General features: G+C 39.3%; 1 protein-coding gene across 1 annotated transcript in view; it reads right to left on the bottom strand.

Annotated features, from left to right (window-relative positions):
* DNAH8 (dynein axonemal heavy chain 8) overlaps nucleotides 1-21,787 on the bottom strand; it is a 338,484-nt gene that overhangs the window by 188,673 nt on the left and 128,024 nt on the right. Inside the window, exons 34-41 of the mRNA XM_047860389.1 lie at nucleotides 18,084-18,184; nucleotides 14,517-14,654; nucleotides 14,032-14,272; nucleotides 8,151-8,350; nucleotides 5,084-5,237; nucleotides 2,359-2,522; nucleotides 1,152-1,254; nucleotides 45-149 (exon numbers count right to left, since the gene is read on the bottom strand). Of these exons, the coding sequence (XP_047716345.1) occupies nucleotides 45-149; nucleotides 1,152-1,254; nucleotides 2,359-2,522; nucleotides 5,084-5,237; nucleotides 8,151-8,350; nucleotides 14,032-14,272; nucleotides 14,517-14,654; nucleotides 18,084-18,184 (1,206 nt within the window). The remainder of the gene's footprint in view (nucleotides 1-44; nucleotides 150-1,151; nucleotides 1,255-2,358; nucleotides 2,523-5,083; nucleotides 5,238-8,150; nucleotides 8,351-14,031; nucleotides 14,273-14,516; nucleotides 14,655-18,083; nucleotides 18,185-21,787) is intronic.

Below are 21,787 nucleotides of genomic sequence, written 5' to 3'. Positions count from 1 at the left end.
TTAAAGAAATCCTAGTAAGAAAACTTTAACCCAAGTTAAATTACAATAATTTTTTCTCCTTCTCTTGATATGACGGCCAGGATACGATCGTAGTCTTTCGCATGAAACGTCACCTCGTTTATGTTGTCGGATACTGCAGGGAGATGTGGCTGTAAGAAGCACAAGACAGAGCCAGAACAACACACGTGAGGCTAAACACAAAAGCCACTGAGATGTTTTTAAAAACCTTAATATGTGTTTTCTTTGTAAGAGATTAAGAATTCACTTCATTGTGCCAACAAAGACAGAAACAAACAAACACAACACGGCTTTGGCGGCTGATTGACTTCGAGACCCGCTTTTAAAAATCCAGCCCTACAGCATGTTTCCTGCAAATGCCCTTGTTCCACTAGGTTGCCTGGACTAAGACTGTGACCTTCCTCCACATGGAGACTGAACCATGTGGTCCCCGCCTCCTTCCCTCCCACAGACAGCTCTGTCCTGCCTGTCTCTTGGCTCTCCCTCTGCCTTCCACAGCTTTTACTTCCCTCCTTTCTCTTCTCATCCCCACAGCTCCCTAGAAACCACCAAGGAAGTCCCTAGTAGTGGCCTCCCAGATTGCCAAACTTGGCAAGGCTCTGGGATAGGGGTGTTTCAGTGCCTCCCATATCCGGTTTTTCATAGTTTCTCTCTGCCTCCTGGAAGTAACTGCCCTTGGAAATGGCTAAAAGCACTTGAGAAGCACTTGGATATGGACAATGCCAAACCACAATCCCTACTTGATCTGAGAATATTTAGACTACAATACAAAAATGAATTACATTTAGTGAGCACATACTGTGTGTCAGCTACATTCCAGTGCATGATCTCATGTAATCCTAATGACAATCCTATGAAGCGGAAACCATTAATATCCCTATTTTACAGATGAGGAAACTGAGGCACAGGAAAATTAAGAAGCTGGCTAAGGTCACTCAGCTGGTGAGTTGCATAATCAGTGACTCTTGCTTCAGGTTGATGAGTTCAGAGCACACAGAAACTAGGACATTTAATACTTAACATAATCTTTAATACTCTCCTCCCTGTGCTATTAAATTTCTAACTTCATTTTTATTATTAATTATGTATGCTGTGTAAAAAAGCAATTTAGGTAATAGATATTAAGATTATACCTGTATGGTGTGGGAATCACTGGCTTGTCCCAGAATTTCCAGGAGAACTGGATCGGACACAAAGAAGAATCTTGGAAACAGTAATCTCTTCTTCTCCAAATACCTGTAAATAAAGTCATGTTACCAAATGGCTTTTCCTGAATTAATAATTTTTGGGTTTTTAGCCAAGACACAATCCCTAACATCTTCAGTAAGATAACAGCAAACATCTATAGTCATTTCCCATTTGCCTCTGAAATGTTTGGTTAGAACCAAAGTCCATGGTCTGTCATGAGTGGCACTTGGGAAAGCAAGACAGGGATTCAGAGCAAGACCTACGGTCTTCTTCCTCAAGAGCCCTCCTGTGACCTTTCTAGGAGTATCGCGAACTTCATGGTTTAAACCCATGATGAACACATGATTATCTCCAAACCTGGACACTGGAAGAGTTAAAGGGGGAACAACTAACCATGAAGTCAGGACAGGGGCATAACCTTGGAGAAACTAAGATATACTACAACTCTATTTCAAGCAGAAATTGAGAATGAACTGTCCTTTAAGGAAATTATCTGTAAATTTGTCTGGTTCTCTTCGTACACATCTATATTCCATGACTGTAGTGGGTTGAATGGCAGATCCTCAGAAGACAGGCCCACATCCTATTCCCTGGAACCAGTGGATGTGGCCTCATTGGGAAAAAGGGTCTTTGTAGATGTATTGAAGTTAAGCATTTCAAGAAGAGACAATCGTGGATTATCCACAGGAGTCCTAAATCCAATGACAAGAGTCCTCATAAGACACACACAGGAAAAAGAGGGGAAGGCAGAGAGGTTTGAGTCATGTGGCCGCAAGCCAAGGAACTCCTGGAGGCACCAGAAGCTCCAAGAGGCAAGGAAACATTCTCCCTCAGCACCTTCAGAAGGTGCTGGCTGACACTGATTTCAGATTTCTTGCCTCCCGAAATGTGAGAAAATAGATGTGTGATGTTTTAACGCCCAGTTGGTGGGCATTTGTCACAGCAGCCCTATAAAACCAATCCAATGCCTTAACTCATGGACCCCAAAATTGATGGTGTCTTGTTTTGCAGAAAAATTAAGGCTATGTTAAATTCCTGCAGCCACTTCAGCCATCCCTACCAAACCAGAAATGCCATCAGTTTTATTTACTTGTTTGGGATAAAATGCCATCACATATAAAATGATAGGACACTTAAAACTGCGGTTCTTACCCCGTGAGTGACTTCTGACATACTTCCAACTGTTCGTGCAAATGAGGTAAAAGTTGCCCCATGGTTTCATCTCCAACACAGCAACTGATCACATTGGGGTTCTCATGAGCTCGCTGCATTATCTTTATCCATGACTTGTCAATATTCTGAAAACGCTTGGCTTCCTAAAAACAGTCAGTGAAAATGAGCATTTGAATAAAAGCAAAGTCTTCGCTTTGGAATAGCCTCTAGTTCCTCAGACCCGCTTCTATTAGTCCTCAGTCTACATAATTTAAAGGAGCATTTTTTTTTCACCTCAATTAATTCTGAAAAACAAAAACCCAGAGTCATAAAACTGCTTATTGAAATACTGCTTTGTCACAATGGGGCTTATCACTTATTTGTTTTCTTACATTTAATACATTTTCAAAATGCCACACGATTAATTTACAGAGCTATCGACTTAAAGCTCAAATCTAGTCTTCCAGCACCCCAGGTGCTTGGTTTGATGAGCAAACTGAAGAAGCATGACAATAACTTGATCTCAAGATCTTTTGAATAATTACAGCTCAAAAGGACCCGGGGGAGGGGGGGGGGGCAGAAAAAAAGAAAGTAAAAACCCAAAACAAAGCTTCATTTACATTTTTGCTAATGAAATTTTTCTATTTACTATGGATGATATTAAGCTTTGCATTCAGTTGCAAAAACGCCTCTAGGAATGGCATAATCTTGCCTTTTTAAAAACTTTTAAAGGTATCTTTTAAAACACTGCAACTTTCTGGTTAAGAAAGAAAAGAATTATGTTTAAAACAATGTTACAATGAGAAATGAGCTATTTTTGAAACCCTTTTAACCTTGATTTTTAATTTATATAGAGCCTATAGTTATGGAAATTTAGGAAGAGCAGGCTTAATTTTATAAGAAGGATTCTACCTTCATAGAATAAATCTATTAATAAGTTTACTTATTTCAAAGGCTGCAGAGTAAAGCTGTTTTAAAGATTTTGTTAAGGGCTCAGAAAGCTAAATTTCCTTGCCCCGTGGTATGTGTCTGATCTACCATTAGTCGACTTAATGATAGTTAATTTGTGTTTATGCAATACAGATTAATTTTAATTCTACTCTCAGAGGAATACTATAAAGTCACCTCTTAGAGGAGATGAACTACTATAATCCAACAGTACCATATTTGAGGGGTGCCTGGGTGGCTAAGTCAGTTAAATTCTTAGTTTCAGCTCAGGTGATGATCTCACAGTTTGTGGGTTTGAGCCCTACATCAGGCTCGGTGCTGACAGCATGGAGTCTGCTTGGGATTCTGTCTCCCTCTTTCTCTCTTCCTCTCCTGCTCTCTCTCCCTCTCTCTCTTTCTCTCAAAAATAAATAAATAAACATTAAAAAAAAATTAAATGTAGTAGTACCATATTGAAGGTCCTGATATCCTCAGATAACCTGGGGATTTGAAAATAAGTGATTTTATTTTTTTCTTTTAATGTAAATAAAAAATCAGCACATTTTGAAAATTTATTTTGTAAAGGGGCCAGACAGTAAATATTTTACTTTGCAGGCCATATAGTCTCTGTTACAACTACTGAACTCTCCTGTTGCAATGCTAGAGCAGCCACAGACAGAACATAAATGAATAGATATGGCTGTGTTCCAATGAAACTTATTTCTACAAACAGGTGAGTGGACCACAGATTGCCAACCCCTGTTTAAATAAGGTTTTAATAAGGTGGCACCTGGGTGGCTCAGTCGGTTAAGTGGCCGACTTCGGCTCAGGTCATGATCTCACAGTTAATGAGTTTGAGCCCTGTGTCGGGCTCTGGGCTGACAGCTGGGAGACTGGAGCCTGTTTTCAATTCTGTGTCTCCCTCTCTCTCTGCCCCTCCCCCACTCCCTTCTTTCTTTCTCTCTCTCTCTCTCTCTCAAAACTAAATAAACGTTAAAAAATTGATAAATAAATGAATAAATAAATCAATCAAGACAGGACCATATGGCTTTATAAGGACTTCTCCAGAGACATACACACAACACAAATCATTCTATCAGTAGTTACAAAAACCATATATATATATATATATATATATATATATATATATATATATTTTAATATATGAAATTTATTGTCAAATTGGGTTCCATACAACACCCAGTGCTCATCCCAAAAGGTGCCCTCCTCAATACCCATCACCCACCCTCCCCTCCCTCCCACCCCCCATCAACCCTCAGTTTGTTCTCAGTTTTTAAGAGTCTCTTAGGTTTTGGCTCTCTTCCACTCTAACCTCTTTTTTTTTTTCCCTTCCCCTCCCCCATGGGTTCCTGTTAAATTTCTCAGGATCCACATAAAAGTGAAACCATATGGTATCTGTCTTTCTCTGTATGGTTATTTCACTTAGCATAACACTCTCCAGTTCCATCCACGTTGCTACAAAGGGCCATATTTCATTCTTTCTCATTGCCACGTAGTACTCCATTGTGTATATAAACCACAATTTCTTTATCCATTCATCAGATGATGGACATTTAGGCTCTTTCCATAATTTGGCTATTGTTGAGAGTGCTGCTATAAACATTGGGGTACAAGTGCCCCTATGCATCAGTACTCCTGTTTCCCTTGGGTAAATTCTTAGCAGCGCTACTGCTGGGTCATAGGGTAGGTCTATTTTTAATTTTTTGAGGAACCTCCACACTGTTTTCCAGAGCGGCTGGACCAGTTTGCATTCCCACCATACAAAAACCATATTTACCTGAGGTAGCTGTTTGGCAATATCTCCACCCACAAAGACAGCTTCAAGATAAACCCAAAGGTTCTGGACTACTAGCCACTCTTCAATTATATCTGAGGAAGTGGACAATTTATACACCCAATTCTGGATGGTTTTTTTAAATGGAGCATTATATCTAAAAAGTGAAAATGGAAAAAACACTATATTTTAAGGGTATATGATTCAGAAAATAACATGGCCTAACAAAGTTACAGGAGAAACATTCCTTTGGAAATGAACATTTTTTTTTCCTTAAAAGGCAGTTCCTAATAATTTTCACACAGCTAATGAGATATTTGCTTTTCTAGGAGTAAAACTCATATAATTATAGTGATTTTACTTGTTTCCACATATTAGTCATAGACTAGGAAAATGGACCGAGTTTTGTGACAGAGGTCCAGCAAAGGAACTGTGCTTGTTGTTTCTGGGAGTAAAGGGAAGGCAAGGAATAAGGTGTTTTTACAAGACTTTGGTGAACCAAATCGAAGTAAGCATGGCCTGCGAGAATAACACTTAGGGCACTGTTACTGGTCCATGAAACTAGTACTACAAGGCCAATGTCAAGATTGAGGGTTGATGTCCATTTACAGATGTTGCTCTTCTCATCCAAAGACTGCTGGTTTCACCAGGCACTGGGCCTAGATTGTATGGTATTAGAGATCTAGAATAGCTGCCCCCAAATAGCATGCTTCCTGCTTTCTCAACATCAGGGCTAGATGAAGGATTCATGAGAATTCAAGGTGTTCAGAAAGCTGGGCACAACCAAAAAAGACAAGAAACACAATGGATGTCATGCAAGAAGTGATGGGAAGATACTGGGTAAGGACCCAACTGCCTACAGTTGGATTAAGAAGCCAATTTTAGTTTGTGGCAATGACAAGTGGTTTCGATGTGGTATAGTGGCATTTTCTGGTGATTGTCAATACAAGGTTCTTAAAACTTGTCTTGATCCAGGACAGGTTGCTCACATACAGAAGGGGGTTCTTCTGGGTCTGAAGCGGGTCTTCTGGGTCTGAATGGGGTCTGATGCGTGAGTGCAACCCATAACTTCTCTAGAAGTCTATGTTATACATGGAGGTATAAAGTGAGTTGCACAAAAATTGCCCCAAGGAGATAGGTGAGCTATTCAGATAGTAACAGGCATTTTTATCAACACCCATTTACTGTCCGTCTGACCATTGTTCTGGAGCTGAAAGGCAGTCAATATGCTAAAAGCAATCTTCAAAATTAAAACATGCAGACCAAGATGGTATGGATGGGTACTTCAAGGGGTTGAAGCAACTAGATATTTGAGGCCCAAAATGGTCCTGCACAGAGGAAAAAAAAAAAAAAAGAGTCATATTTGATGGTTATATTTCATGTAACTTCCAACATGAAAATGGGAGACTTGAAATAAAATCTAGCATAACCAAGTTTCGGTCCTATGGCCAGGCCCTTGCATTGCACAACTCTGCATGGTGGAACCTGTCAAGACCGATAGGGAGTGCCATAGACCAATCAGGAATCCAGTAGGAAAGTGTCACAATCCAGGCAATATCTGGAGTTAAGTCTCACCCATGGAATATATACAATTTCTTTCTGAGGTCACTGCCAGGTCACCCTAGAGACCCAGCAGCCACTGCCTCAACATTGATTTTATTAGTGCTATAAATATTATACTGATATATAATACTTATATATATACTGATATATAATAACTTAATAAATGCAAGTTAAGTATGAAATTAAGAAAGGCCTCAAATCCTGAATTCTTTGGCCACAGACACTATTCACATGACTCCACAGCCTTTTTTCAAGAAGTCATCCTTTAGTGGGGGCGCCTGGGTGGCTCAGTCAGTTAAGCGTCCAACTTTGGCTCAGGTCATGATCTCACGGTTTGTGAGTTCAAGCCCCACATCAGGCTCTCTGCTATCACTGCAGAGCCTACTTCGGATCCTCTGTCACCTTCCCTCTCTGCCCCCTTCTCTCCTGCCCCCCAAAATAAATAGCACATTTAAAAAATAACTAAGAAAGAAGTCATTTAGGAAATTAGGATGGCAAAATTAGCAGTGATCCATGTGGACATAGTATCCCATGAAGTCCAGAAACCACTGAATATCCCATGGTCACCTGTGCCAGGATTATTCATATTCCCTCAGAGCAGAAGACATAAGTAGGATCTTAACCATAGCAAGTCAACACGAAACTCCTAGAACTAGGAGCTTTGAAATTAAGTACTTTATCCAAATACAAGACAGACTTTGGGGCCAGAAGTCATGCAGGATGTCATTCATTAACCAGTGATCTCAACCTGGACAAGGGGTGTTGGAATTCCCATGTACCCTAGACACTGACCTCTGCTAATGACAAAGTTGTGGCATATTTCTTAGAAGTATTATGGCGAAGAACAGTTGAGAATTACTGCATAGTCAGCTAAGGGATTAAAGGTTGCTAATGCCCAGATTAAGACCTGACAGTATACTTAGTCTGACTGATTCCCATTTTCTAAAGCTGCACTTAAGGTCATGGTCACCTTCCAGCTGGTACAGTAGTCCAAAGATGGACAGGTTGTTTCATTTAGGGCACAGTAAACCCAGCACATAAAGAGACACTTTTCACGATAAAAGATGCATAAAGTGTTTAAGTAACAAGCCCCTAGTGATAACAGTTCCTTAATGTGTTGCCAGGATACTTCTCCTGGGCCACTGGATGAACACTTGGCCAAGGAGGCCAAAAATGACAGATTGGAGGAATGAAAGAGAAAGAAAATAAAATACATCATCATGGTGGGGAGCCAAAATGTTCAGGAGATAAGCTGCCTATTTGGGGGAAAGTAATTATGATGGGGCCCACCAGGAAAATAGGAAGGAGAGATGAGTACCATAAAGAAGAGACAGAGGTCATGATTGTTAGGGAAAATAGGTAGCTTGTGTGAGAACAGACAACAGTGAGCACTTTAGGTCAGAATCTTATATTATGCCACAGCTGTAAAACTGGGCTTTCACCTAGTATTATATAATTCCAAAAACCAAATTAAAACCTTCCCCCCGCCCCCAAAGTATAAAATTACCTGTTGCTTAGTAAGGAACCTAAGACCATTAAACTATCCTCCATCAAGGTGATAATTTCTCCTGATTCAGTTCCTTTGAGAAGGAGCTCTCCCTTTCCCTTAAATGCGGCAAAACTCAGGTTCTGGTTGGTCCAGTTTTCAATCACCTGAGTCAGCTTGGCTTCAATATCCTTTTCCTTAATGGCAGATATGCAAATGTCCTTCAGAGGGAGATCAAAGAATATGTCATGACATTTTCAATTATAAATTAAGTGCCTTGTAAAATAATGAATTTTTGAGTTTCGACCTAGAAGTCATAGTCATTTTGTGGCCAAAAAACCAAGACTCAAGGTGCACCTGGGTGGCTCAGTCAGTTAATTATCTGACTTTTGATTTCAGCTCAGGTCATGATCTCACAGTCATGAGACTGAGCCCCGTGTTGGGCTCCACACTGGACGTGGAGCCTGCTTAAGATTTTCCTTCCCCCTCTCTCTGCCCCTCCCTCATGCTCGCTCTCGCTCTCACTCTCACTCTCTCTGTCAAAAGAAGAGGAAGAGGAAGACAGAGGAGGAGGAGGAGGAAAAGAAGGAGGAAGAGGAGAAGGAGAAGAAGAAGAAGAAGAAGAAGAAGAAGAAGAAGAAAAAGAAAAACAAAGAGAAAGAGAAAGAGAAAAAGAAAAAGAAGAAGAAGAAGAAGAAGAAGAAGAAGAAAAAGAAAAAGAAAAAGAAAAAGAAAAAGAAAAAGAAAAAGAAAAAGAAAAAGAAAAAGAAAAAGAAAGGGGTGCCTGGGTGGCTCAGTCAGTTTAACGTCCAACTTCAGCTCAGGTCATGATCTCACAGTTTGTGAGTTTGAGCCCTGAATCAGTCTCTGTGCTGACAGCTCAAAGCCTGGAGCCTGCTTCAGATTCTGTGTCTCCCTCTCTCTCTGCCCCTCCCCAACTTGCACTCTGTCTCTGTCTCTCAAAAATAAATAACCATTAAAAAAAATTCTTTTTTAAAAGAAAAAAAGAAATGCAAGGTCTCAAGATCATTGTATTACAAGTTCAAATAATAACTCTCTTGACTGTCTGACCACTAATTATTTTATTGTACCACCTACATGCAATAGCAGAACTTAAATCGTCATGTTTCTTGATTATATTTTTTATTGGAGTTTTCTGGCCAAAACAGAGATAACCCCAGCTGCTCTATCTCAGCAACTTGCCATGAGAAAACAACTGAGAATGTATGTGGGAGTCCTTTGACCTCTTTGAAGTAACATATAATCAGTCATTGCCAGATTCCTGCTTCTTCTGGCCCTGATACGAATATTTCATTTGCTTAAAAGTTATTCTATTTTTTTTCTTACAAGTTTTCCTGTTTTTCTGAGAATGCTCGATATGAACGTCTCACAGGGAAAGTAAAAGTAAGGTATTTTCCCCACCATGCCTCTATTTATTTTCATACTTAGAATCACAGAATCTCACAGATGGGAAGGAACTGAAAGGTGCAAAGTATTTCCACAAATAATTATAATCCAAATGGGTGTGTAATAAATGTCCTAAGCATGGTAAGATTTGTTGTGAGTTCTGAAGAGGGAGAAAGGATTTCTGCCTGCAGTCAGGAGGGAAGGCTTCATGGAGGAGGCAGCATCTGAGACTGAGTGAGATTCCATGGGTGGTGGAAGGAGATGTTCTACAGCAAGGGAAAAGAGTTCCTTTGGAGGCAGTGAGTCCAGTGACAGAAGGAATCCAGCTTGGTTAATAGCAGGACATGCAGAGCAGAGCAAACAGGATGTACCAGGGTATACCGCACTAAGAATCCATTTTGGGGTGCAAATAGTAACTGAGGCCTAGAATTCCTTGGAAGTATAAAATGATGTTTTCAAAGCACAGCTTATAAATGGCTATATTCTTAAGTGTAAAAACCTACTTCTAAGAATGAGATGGTCACTTTGTTTCCTTCAGTAGTATTTGAATGACATTGATAAACAGGACATAATGTTTTGAAAACAGAATTTCTGGTGTACATATGTAGTTAAGGGAAAAAGAAGGGGCAGGAGACTCAAAACCATATATAGGAGAGATTTCTGGTCACATGGTACAGTTCCCTGCCTCCAAAAATACAGAATAGTGGATAAAATGCAAAAAAGAGAAAGTAAAAACATAGCCACGCTTAAAAGCCAAACAAACATCTCCATGAACCAGAAGTGAAAAAGACATGCAAACCGGTGGATGGACATGAAGCCCAGGCCTGAGGGCTGTGGTGAGTTGTGGAGAGGGGCAGGGGGAGCAGTTATAAAGGGTTTGCATAGACATATCTGGCTACACCCCAGGGCCCAGCGCAGAGACAACCCACTGAAAACTGCCCAGCCTTTCTGTAAAGAAGGCCTCTTTGCTTATCTTAGAGCTTCTGTCTGAGGGTCAGGCATCTAATGTAACACAGGACTAGGGGTTCTCTCCAAAGACAGAGGCTAGTGGGCACCACCGTTGCACTGTCCTCTGCCTCACCCCAGGTCACTGCTATCTCCTGGAAAGGAGCTTATGCACATGTCTGGTGTCCTGAGTTTTGTTTTGTTTTGTTTTTGTTTTTTTGTTTGTTTTTGCAGCTGCCACCCAGGAGATGTCTCTTGAGCACCTGATTCTGGTGGCAAATGAGGTTTATGTTTGAGGTGCCACAGGACCATAACAAACCAGGAAAACATCCTTAACCAGCTACCTACCCCCAGTGCAGAGACAGCAGACTGGAATGCTCAGTCATACTATGGGAGAGGCCTATCAGTGTAACTTCACAGCCGTGGCCTGAGGAGTAGGCTTCTAATTAAACATACATCCGAGGGCCAACTCTAATCCTCTCCAGAGACTTTGTAGGGTGGGTGCTCTCTTCATCTTCCTTATGCCATGCTCCCAAATGCTGGCATCTCCAAGAAAGGAACTTGTGTGAACAACTGTTGCTGTCACTCAAAAGGCACATCCCTTGATGGCCTGAGTCTGGTGAGTAGAGGGGCTTGGGTTCATGGGTTCAACAGGATGGCAGCAAACAAAGAAAGTTCTTAACTGGCTATCATCCCAGGGTTCAGTGCACACAGAACAGACAGAAATGTCCATTTCCTAGTGTTCCCCTAAAAGAGGTATATTTGCATACTTTAAAAGTGGCTGCCTGAGAATTTGGCTTCCAATCAGCCTAAATCCACTTTGGAGCCTGACAGGTCTTGTGACACCTCCAGTTACTGGGAGTAACTAAGGATGAAGTAGAGTACTAGAAGAAACACAAAGTTCTGAGAGCCAAGCAAGAGCTAAGGTGGGCTTGAATGATAAGGCTCATTTCCTACATGAGGCTTCTCCTTCCAGACTGAGAGAGGTGGCTGTTTTATATAATGCATAAAAACCAACACAGAGAGGAAAGTAAAATAAAGAAACAGAGGAATATGGCCCAAATGAAACAAGATAAAACCTCAGAAAAGACTTCAATGAGACAGATGGGTGATTTACCAAATAGCTCAAAATAATGGTCATAATAATACTTAACAAGTTCAGGAGAAACATGCATGAACAAAGTGAGAATTTCAACAAAGAGAAAGAAAATATTTTAAAAGTACCAAATAGAAGTCATGGAGCTGAAGAATACAATCACAGAACAGAAAAATACAATAAAGGAATTCAATAGCAAACTAGATGAAGCACAAGAAAGGATCATGAACTCAAACACAGGACAGTAGAACTTACCCAACTAGAGCAAAAAGAACAAAGAATGAAAAATAGTGAAGATAATTTAAGGGACTTAAATTTAAGATAGATCACATGGGCCAACACTCACATTATACAAGTCCCAGAAGGAGAAGAGGGCAGAAAATTTATTTGAGGAAATAATGGCTGAAAACTCCCCTAAGATGGGGAAGGAAACAGACATCCACATCTAGGAAGTCCAGGGAGTTTCAAAACAGATGAACCAAGAGATCCACACCAAGACACATTAAAATTGAAGTGTCAAAAGTTGAAAACAAAGAGAACATCTTACAAGTAGCAAGAGAAAAACTTGTTAAATACAAGGGAACTCTCACAAGACTAATAGCAGATTTTTCAGCAGAAATTGTGCAGACCAGAAGGGAGGAACACAATATATTCAAAGTGCTGAAAGAAAAAAAAAAGACAGAAACAAAAAAAAAACCCGCTATCAAGAATACCTTACCGGGCAAATTTGTCCTTCAGAATCAAAGGAAAGATAAAGTTTTCCAGACAGGCCAAAGCTAAAGGAGTGCATCACCACTAGACAAATCTTACAAGAAATGTTGACAACAAAGCCAAGGAAACACAGGGAAAAAAACACAAACGGGACAACATCAAACTGAAACGTTTCTGCATGGCGAAGAAAACCATCAACAAAATGAAAAGGCAAACTACAAATGAAATAAAATATTTGCAAATCATAAACCTGATAAGGAGTTAATATCTAAAATATACAAAGAATTCACACGACTCAATAGGAAAAAACCCCAACCAACCCAATTCATAAATGGGAGAGGATCAGAATAGACATTTTTCCACAGAAGACATGCAAATGGCTAACAGGTACAGGAAAATGTGCTCAACATCACTAATCCTCAGGGATTAGCAAATCAAAACCACAGTGAGACACCACCTCATACCTGTCAGAGTGGCTACCTTGACAAAGACAAGAAATAACAAGTATCAGTGAGGATGAGAAGAAAAGAGAAACCTGCACACTACACTGTTGGTGGGAATGTAAATTGGTGCAGCTGCTATAGAAAACAGTATGGAGGTTCTGAAAAAAAAAAAATTAAAAATAGAGCTACATATGATCCAGCAATACTACTTCTGGGTATTTATTCAAAGAAAATGAAAACACTAATTCAAAAAGAAAGAAACCAGAACATAGATACTGAGAACAGACTAGTGTTGCCAGCCGGGTGTGTGTGTTGGGGCAGGGTGGGGGGTTAGGGGAGTGGCGGTGCAAATGAAATGGGTGAGGGTGGTTAAAGGTACAAACTTCTAGTTATAACACAAATAAGTCCTGGGGATCTAATGTACAGCATGATGACTATAGTTCACAATATTGTATTGTGTATTTGGGAGTTGTTAAGAGAAAAGTTCTCAACACAAGAAAAAAATCTTAACTATGTGTGGTGATGGATGTTAACTACATATATTGCAGTGATCACGTTGTGATATACACATGTATAGAGTCATTATGTTACAAACAAACTAATAAGTTTATATCTCGGCCATAAAAATCATATAATTATAGAAATTATATCTCAATAGTAAAAAAGAAACACCATACAAACACTAAGCACACACAAAAGAACCAATGTAAAATCTTGGAAAGGAAAAATAATATGTAGTAGATTAATAAGGAAAAGTATAGAATTAGAAATCTGGAAAATGTTCTAAGGAATTTACCAGGAATGTAATACAGAAATAAACAGATTTTTTGCTTTTAAATGAGAGTGTAGTTAAGGGACAAGGAGGATAGATTTAGGACCTCCCAAATGAACATATTTCAAATAATCATCTTATCTCCTTGAGTTACTGTATTATTTTGCAAAATCAAAGGATGTTCAGGATCATTCCAAATTTTGAGGGTACATTATATAAGGCAATTAGTACACTCTTACATAAAATGTCTGTACAATTTTCAGAAAAGAAAAAGATTTTTTAAATTTTTTTTCTAATGTTTATTTCTGAGAGAGAGAAAGCGAGCACAAGTTGGGTGGGGCAGAGAGAGGGAGACACAGAATCCGAAGCAGCTGTCAGCATAGAGCCCAACATGGGGCTTGAACTCGTGAACTGCAAAATCATGACCTGAGCCAAAGCTGGATGCCCAACCGACTGAGCCACCCAGGTGCCCCAGAAAAGAAAAAGATGTTCTTTAATGAACCAGTGATAAGATATAAGCTTTTGTACCTCAATGTCATCCTTATTTTTAAGTAGTGGTGCTTCCATAATATTTCTAAGACAAAATGAATCAGATTCCACATCAAACGGGGTTCCAGTTAACTCAGAGATTCGATCCCAGTGTCTCTGTTTCATTGCCTTATTGGTCATCATTTCCAGTAGAGGACATGACTCACTGAAATCATCAATTCTTTTTTTCAGATCCAAAAAAGCTTGCCAATCTTTAAGCCCTTTTGGGAGTTTACGACACCTTTCAGGGAAAAAAATTGTATCACTACACATTTCTTTGTGTACACACACACACACACACACGCACACACACACACACACATATATAACAACTTTGCCATATATATATATATATATATATATATACACATAAATATATATATATATGGCAATATATCAGAGGATAGATTCATTTGTTAAATACCTACAAGATCCTATGAAGATAGCCACTAGAAAAAGGTAAGTTTAATTCAATTAAAACTCACCTGTTTTGAAATTCCTGCAGTTCTGCGTTAATTTTTTCAATGTCTACATCTCCCCAAAGTATTTCATAATAACCACTAATATTGCTCATTACGGTATCATAGAGTCCATACAGCTTCTGCAGCAAGTTGAGTTCCTTTCTGGGAAACCAAATATTTAAGTCATTGCATAATGTGTATTTTAAAAATAAATGTCATTATTGGATAGACAGAATTCATCCAATCAAATATTTCATACATCACATGTGTACTTTATAGACACCAATATGCAAAAAACCCTGTTAGTTTCCAAACAAAGATTTTATTAAAGCTCCATCAATCAGGTCAAGTGTACAGCTCTCAAATATTCCAAGTCATACTATGACTTGACACTAACAAATGGCTTGATTATTATTACCATTCCAGTCACTGCAAACAGTGTGACCAGCACTTGGTAAGATCAAAGCTAAGGCTAAGATTTTAATTTTTTTTCTTTCAAATGCAAGTTGTTTTTTTATGAGAACATCTGTCTTTAGGAAGTGACTTAAACATCACTTTCCTACCAAAAGCTTTCCCTCATGTACCCCAATGGAGTTATATACATAGCAAGAATAATAGGAGGGATTATAGATTCCTAGAAAAAGTCCTTTTATCATGTAATACACCAAAAATTGAGTTTGTTGATGCTCCCAAGAATTCCTCAACGCTTAGCGGACCATGAGGGTCCCCTAGACCCAATTTCAGTTTTTGAGTTTATTTCTTGAGCAGTTCTAACTATTTGTAAGGATTGATGTTCACAACTTTTATTATTTATTATAAATAATGCAAAGGCCAAAGTTAAAATTTGCTTATGTTTTTAATAAAGTAAAACTCATTCTATCTTGCAATTATCAAATGGGCACACTGGGCCCTTTAAAAAACACTCTGTTTTTCCAATTCTTGCTTCATTTTGCTGATTCTTAGGAATGATCCCATTGTTAATCATGGAGTATTTCCAACTATGCTAAAAATGACTAAAATAATACAAAAAGAACAACAAGATCTCCAATAAAAAAGGGACAACAATTTTTCTTCAGGTTTCTTATTGTGTTGCCCAAAGCATTGCATCGTCTTGTAAGAAAGTATCAAGAGGAGGGCACCTGTTGGGATGAGCACTGGGTGTTGTATGGAAACCAATTTGACAATAAATTTCATATTAAAAGTAAATAAATAAATAAAAGTAAAATGATCATTGTATTGAAAAAAAAAGAAAGTAAGTATCAAGAAAGAACCCTGGAGAGACACCATTTTTGTTTTGTTTTTGTTGTTGTTTAGCTCTCACTTAATACAGTTAAGGAATTGTTCATTTTTTATGTAAAACAGCAAAGAGAAGACAACTGACAAAAGAGTGTGTTTCCCGAGTATTAAACAGGAAAGAGACACAGGGCAACACACTAGACTCTAACTGTGATAGTCCAACTGGCTATGTAAGTGAGATCTCAGACTGTGGGTCTTTAGATGATAATTACCTAGATGAATTTTACCAAAATCAGTAATTTATGAGTGGACAATATGTTTATGTAGAGGCAAGGGCTTCATCCTGCAAATTTTTACAAGAACCTAAACCATCCCATTTCGTGAAAAGGATAAATGACTGTTCTTCCATTATCTGTGATGTTTGTGTAACTTTTATTTGGGACATCCCCTAAGTAGACAGATGCTGAAGGCAGATATGTACTCAAAGACAGATGATGCAGAAATGAAAAAGTTCATGGACTTGATCCTTCAAATGTGAAAGTAAAGATTTTTTGCATTCATAATGCAAGAAAGATGGTGATCCTCTCTTCAACAAAATTATGGGTGTCTGAGTTTTCAACAGTTCTGGGGTTTAGCAATGCAAGTCCAAGAAAAGTCAGAAGTTGTTGGAGATGGATTTGAAATCGGAAATCAGTGCCTACAGAAGGGGTATGGTCCAGGTTTGTGCGTGACAGCCGATGAGAAGTTGGTGGTGTCACCAGCAAGAATCCAAGAACTGACCTTTACTGTCCCACTGCTTGTACTCACTAATCTTTGCCTTAAATTTTTCCTTAAGCTTTTCTTTCTGTCTTACCTCTTAACTTAGGCAAAGGAAACCCAAAACCACTACTCAAGTGGTATCCACTGCCCTCACAAGACCTCCCACTCGCCCAGATCCTTGGAGCTAAACTCATATGGACACGGAGTGACCTCTGGAATGACTTACAATCACCTTCACCGCATGATAATACTAAAATCTCCGCTGATGGAGAAGCACATGTTTCATTTACATAACATACAATGTGTGTATTGGCATGTTTCCTTAAGGCACATGCGCAATCTCATGCCTGCCTTTACAAACAATGACTGAGCTTTCCTATTGATACATTCATTCTAACCCTAAATAAAAGGAACCCATTCACCCTCTCTTAGGGAATCATGGCTTTGGAAGCTATTCCCCATGATCTCTTTATTTGCTACAAATAAAGTTTTCTTTGTGTGACAACTCAAACTTGTGCAGTTTCTGACTCACCAAGGAGCAAACTCACATTGGTTCTGTTACAGTTGGATTCCGAAGTCAGTTTCCACTTTGTGTAAATATCTTCAAACCAGGGTATTATGGAGTAAAAGTTTGGGTTTTCACTGCTTAAATTCTCACTACATTTTCTAATAAAAGTGCTTTTCATCATTACCTTATTTGTACTTTTGCAAATTATTCATAAATCACTTAAATATAAAAAAATAAATAGTAAATGAGGATGGTTATTTTTCCTGGAATACTGAGGGCTAAAAGAAAACACTGAGTCTCACACTGAGCATGCAAAGAATTAACTAGAGAATTTATGAAAATGCAGGACCCAATCCCTGAGATTCTGATTTAGTAAGTCAGGGCAAAGAACAGACATCTGCAATTCTAACACAACTGGTCATCCAGCTAAGCTTGGTGAATGACTGCTTGGAAAAAAAATACAAGCCATCTACCCTAAGGTAGTTGGAAGCATTAATTTATGGTCAGAAAATTTCTTACCTATTTTGCAAAGACATGTTAGAACTTTGATGAAATCAACATAAAGTTCTTTACTGAAACCATGATCCTAATAAGCTAAAGCCACTGTTCTAATTTTGAGTTTGAGGAAAGTTACACAAAATTCCATTAAGATATACTTGCTTAATTCCTAGATCTACTTACTATTTAAAATCAGTTAAGCTCCTTGGCTTTCAATCCTGATGAATTCTGTGTTTACTCAAAAGCGAAGAGCACTTAGCATAAATGCAATAAGAAGGGTTGGAAAGCCAAGGATGGCTATTCTTCTAAATTAAAAAAAAAAAAATCCAAAATTGCAGTGCTTCTATAGGCTAAATATAGACCACAAATACCACAACTTTGACAACCTATTTTCAACTCCTCAAGGACATTTCTGTTGTATATGGTGACCATGTATCCAGTGGGTCAGGAATAGCCAGGAATAAGGGGGATATTTAGGAGTGTTCTAGGGGAGGCTGTCTGCATGATAAAGGATTTAATGATGGCATGATTCTTCTAATGGACAGAATTTAATTATTTGCATGTAACACTTGTACAGTTTCTAAACCTACCTAGTTTTGTGTAAAACCTCATAATCAGTCACAGGCAATCCAAAAAGTTGTTCACCAGATGAATATGTAACAAACTTCCTCCACAGATCATCAAAATTGGCCTATAAGAAGATTTTTAAGTTGTAGTAAAATATAATTAATTCAGGCCCCATTAAGGTAGAATTTATTATACCTGGAATAAAAGCTACATTGAGGTTTGTTTAATAATATCTATGAAACAAGGATCTGTGAAGAAATTTATACTTCTGATACCAAGCTATCAGAAGAAAAGTTGACCACTTAATAAAATTAACTTTTAAGCATTTTAAAAGTATCCATTTTGCACGAATTTTTTTTTTCTTTAATAAATTAAGTGGTCCCTAGAAGACCTGGTTCTCAAGTTCCCATAAATATGTCTGAAAGTAATAAAACAGTATTTTAAATAACCTATAATTCAGGCTTTTTCACTAATTTAGACTTGTCATCTCTTCTACATGGTCCAAATGAGTGAGTATAATCCTTTCAACCCTGTTTTCTCTCCAAGCAATAGTGTATAAAATGAAGGATTCCATTTTAATACCATTTGAAAGAATTCCAGCAATCTGAATCAATGAAGTTAATGCACATGTCCTTTGAACCAAAAGTGGAATCTCCTATACTTACAATGCTAAGTATTAATAGTGTTTAAAGCAACAAACCAAATAGAAATAACCCACCTGTGATGAGATATGTGTGCTACACATAAAGGGTATAACATATCAATAGGGATCCCAAATTTCCAGCCCTGGAGAATGTCTGGCATCAGACCTCACAATACCCAGAGAGTGAATCAGATCGGACAGCTATGTTAGCTTCTTTTATTTCTTTTTTTTCCTTCAATTTTTTATTTAAGTTCTAGTTAGTTAACATATAGTGTAGTATTGGTTTCAGGAGTAGAATTTAGTGATTCATCACTTACATATAACAGTGCTCATCACAAGTGCCTTCCTTAATACCCATCACCCATTTAGCCCATCCCCCATGCACCTCCTTCCATCAATCCTCAGTTTGTTGTAAAGAATCTCTTATGGCTTGCTTCCCTTTCTCTCTGTCTCTCTGTCTCTCTCTCTTTCCCTTCCCATATGTTCATTTGTTTTGTTTCTTAAATTCCACAACATACTTTAAAGGAGCCAAATCAGGAAGGGGTGAAGACCTTGAAGGAACTCCAGTGAACTCTTAGTTCCTAGAAAGGGCCATATTTTGCACTTTTTACGTTTCTTGGTGGTTAGTACAGTGGTTACTCAACAAATTTACTGACTAAAGTGTCCATGGGACAAGGTGAACCCAGAAAAGGTGAAACAAAAACTTTAAAGTTAGCATACTTTAAAATAATGACATTTAAAATCTTGTCTATGAGGTAAAGACTATTGATGGATGCCAGTCACTCACCCCTTTTCCACTCAGCTCCCAAATAATATAAAAAGACCCATAGCACCAGCCAAATGGGGAGCAAAATAATCAGCTTTGTCAGCAGACCAACAGAGTGCCCAGTAACTCCAGAAATCAGAGTAAAATTGCATCAGAGAACACCACTGCACCCTGAGGCTCCACATGAGGCTCCTGCTTCTTTCCACAATCCAGATCTTGGCACCTGCTTCTCTTGGGGGTTGGGGGATGAAGGGCACCTGCTTTTGAGGAGAGTTGGATCACATGTTCAGACAGATGCATGGTGAACAGCCTGCTTACCTCACACCCCCAAACACGTGCAGAATAGAAGGAGCAAGATGGCAAGAGATGGGCCCTTCAATGTCTTTTCAATGAAGTGGCCACACCTCTGGTAAAAGGGTGACCCATTAAAGTCCCAGTTGCTAACCAATAAATTGGTAACTCCTGATGGAAAGACAAGGAGATGGGTCTACCTTCAAAATGCACCAAGCCTCCAACCACTTCTCATCAACTCCAATGCCACCAGGCTGGTCCAAGTTACTGTCATCCTGTCCTGGACTATTTCAATAGCCTCCTAATTACTCTCCCTGCTTCTACCCTTGACTGTCAATAATCTACTCTCAACACTTGTAGCTAGAGCGAGTCACTGAAAATATAAGTAAGTTGATGTCATATTTGCTTATACTCAGGACCTTTGCACCTGCTTATCCTTCTGCCTGGAAAGCTGCTCTTCCAGATATCTGCTGGGTCCGTTCCCTCATTTCTCTAGGTCTCCACTCAGATGTCACCTTTTCAAGGATGGCTTCTCTGGAGACCTTCCACTTTATGCACACACAGCCCAGCATGTTATTCCCCTTCCCTGCTTTATTTTTTTCCCTTGGCACTTATCACCATCCAACATTACTATCTATTTTCATCCTCCCTCTTGCTTTTATTGCTGAGGGGTTCTGCTTGGCTCAGCTGGCAACCACCAGGTAAGCAGATCAATCTGGGTCCTGGCTCCTCCAGAGAGGCAGGCCTTTCCCCCAGGGCCCTGGGGACTTCAGGTAGCAAAGGATCAAGAGCCTCCTCCAGTGTCCAGCATAAAGTGCTGGCAAGGGTGATAGATAGGAGGATCTGGTTTTAGTCCAAGAGTGACCATTATTGTCCTAAGGACAAAAGAACCCAAACAATATCAACGGATTATGACTTTTTGTCTGAGGACATCATATTCAATGAAAGGCTGCATTCCATGAAAACCCTGGCCAGCACAGACAGCCTACCTTATAGAAAACCACCAGAGTTACTGGGCTGGACCTACCCCTCTGGAGCCAGGCAGCACACACAGTGGGTTCTGTGACAGCTGATTTCATCTACTTTGCACAAGTTTATTCCTCTAGGGTCAGCTGCAATTCCTGGTTGCTTGAAGGATCCTGGAGAAACACTTTTCTTATCTAGGTCTCGATTTTCCATTTAAACCACTCAAATCAAGGGAGATAGTTGAAAATTCGGTACCACACGAGAAATTCTACTTGGTTCTGATGGAAAAAGCCTGAAGTGCCCCTCTCATGAGAACCTGCGACTGGAGAGATCCCATTCAACTTGACCGAACCTTTTTTATTACAAGTGCATCTGGTTGGTCTCAATCTTTACTATTTCTTGCTTGTATTACTGAAACTGCCATTGGTCTGACCACCCTCCCTCCAAAACATTCTCCACACTAATGCCAGAGAAGTCTTTTAAACACAAAACTGTTCTAAAAATTCAAATCTGAACAGATCATTCCCTGTTTAGAGCCCTCCAGCCCCTAGGATAGGCTACAAGCTCCTTATCATAGCCTCCAAGGCTCTCTAAGGATTTCTGCCCACTGTGCTGTCTATCCCTCATCCCTATGCTCTCTGCCCAATGCACCCCACACTTCACTCTCTCATCTCCCCTAGATCTCCCTGCTTATGTCTTCATTTCTGGGAGGTACAAATTCTGTCTAATTTGTTTTTCCTCCTCTTACCCCTGGCTAATTCTCATTAGTCCTTCAAGATGCAGCTTAGATGGCTCCTCTTCCAGGAAGTCTTTTCTGGCTGCCCCATCAGCTCCCATCGGTCTGTTTCCATTAACACTGGTTCTCACACCTAGATCACAATGCTCACCACATGGTTTTGCAATTACAATCTATCCAGCTGTCTGTCTCCCTACCAGATTTTAGCAGCTTAGAAGAAAGAACCATTTCTTAATCACCTTTCTATTGACCAAGACACACAGCAGGTATCTGATAAATATTTTTTCATGACTACAAGTGCAGGTGGGATAGGGAACATAAAGAG

This window comes from Prionailurus viverrinus, chromosome B2 (assembly GCF_022837055.1).
Source record: "Prionailurus viverrinus isolate Anna chromosome B2, UM_Priviv_1.0, whole genome shotgun sequence".
NCBI lineage: Eukaryota > Metazoa > Chordata > Mammalia > Carnivora > Felidae > Prionailurus > Prionailurus viverrinus.
This window is presented reverse-complemented; position numbering and strand designations above follow the sequence as displayed.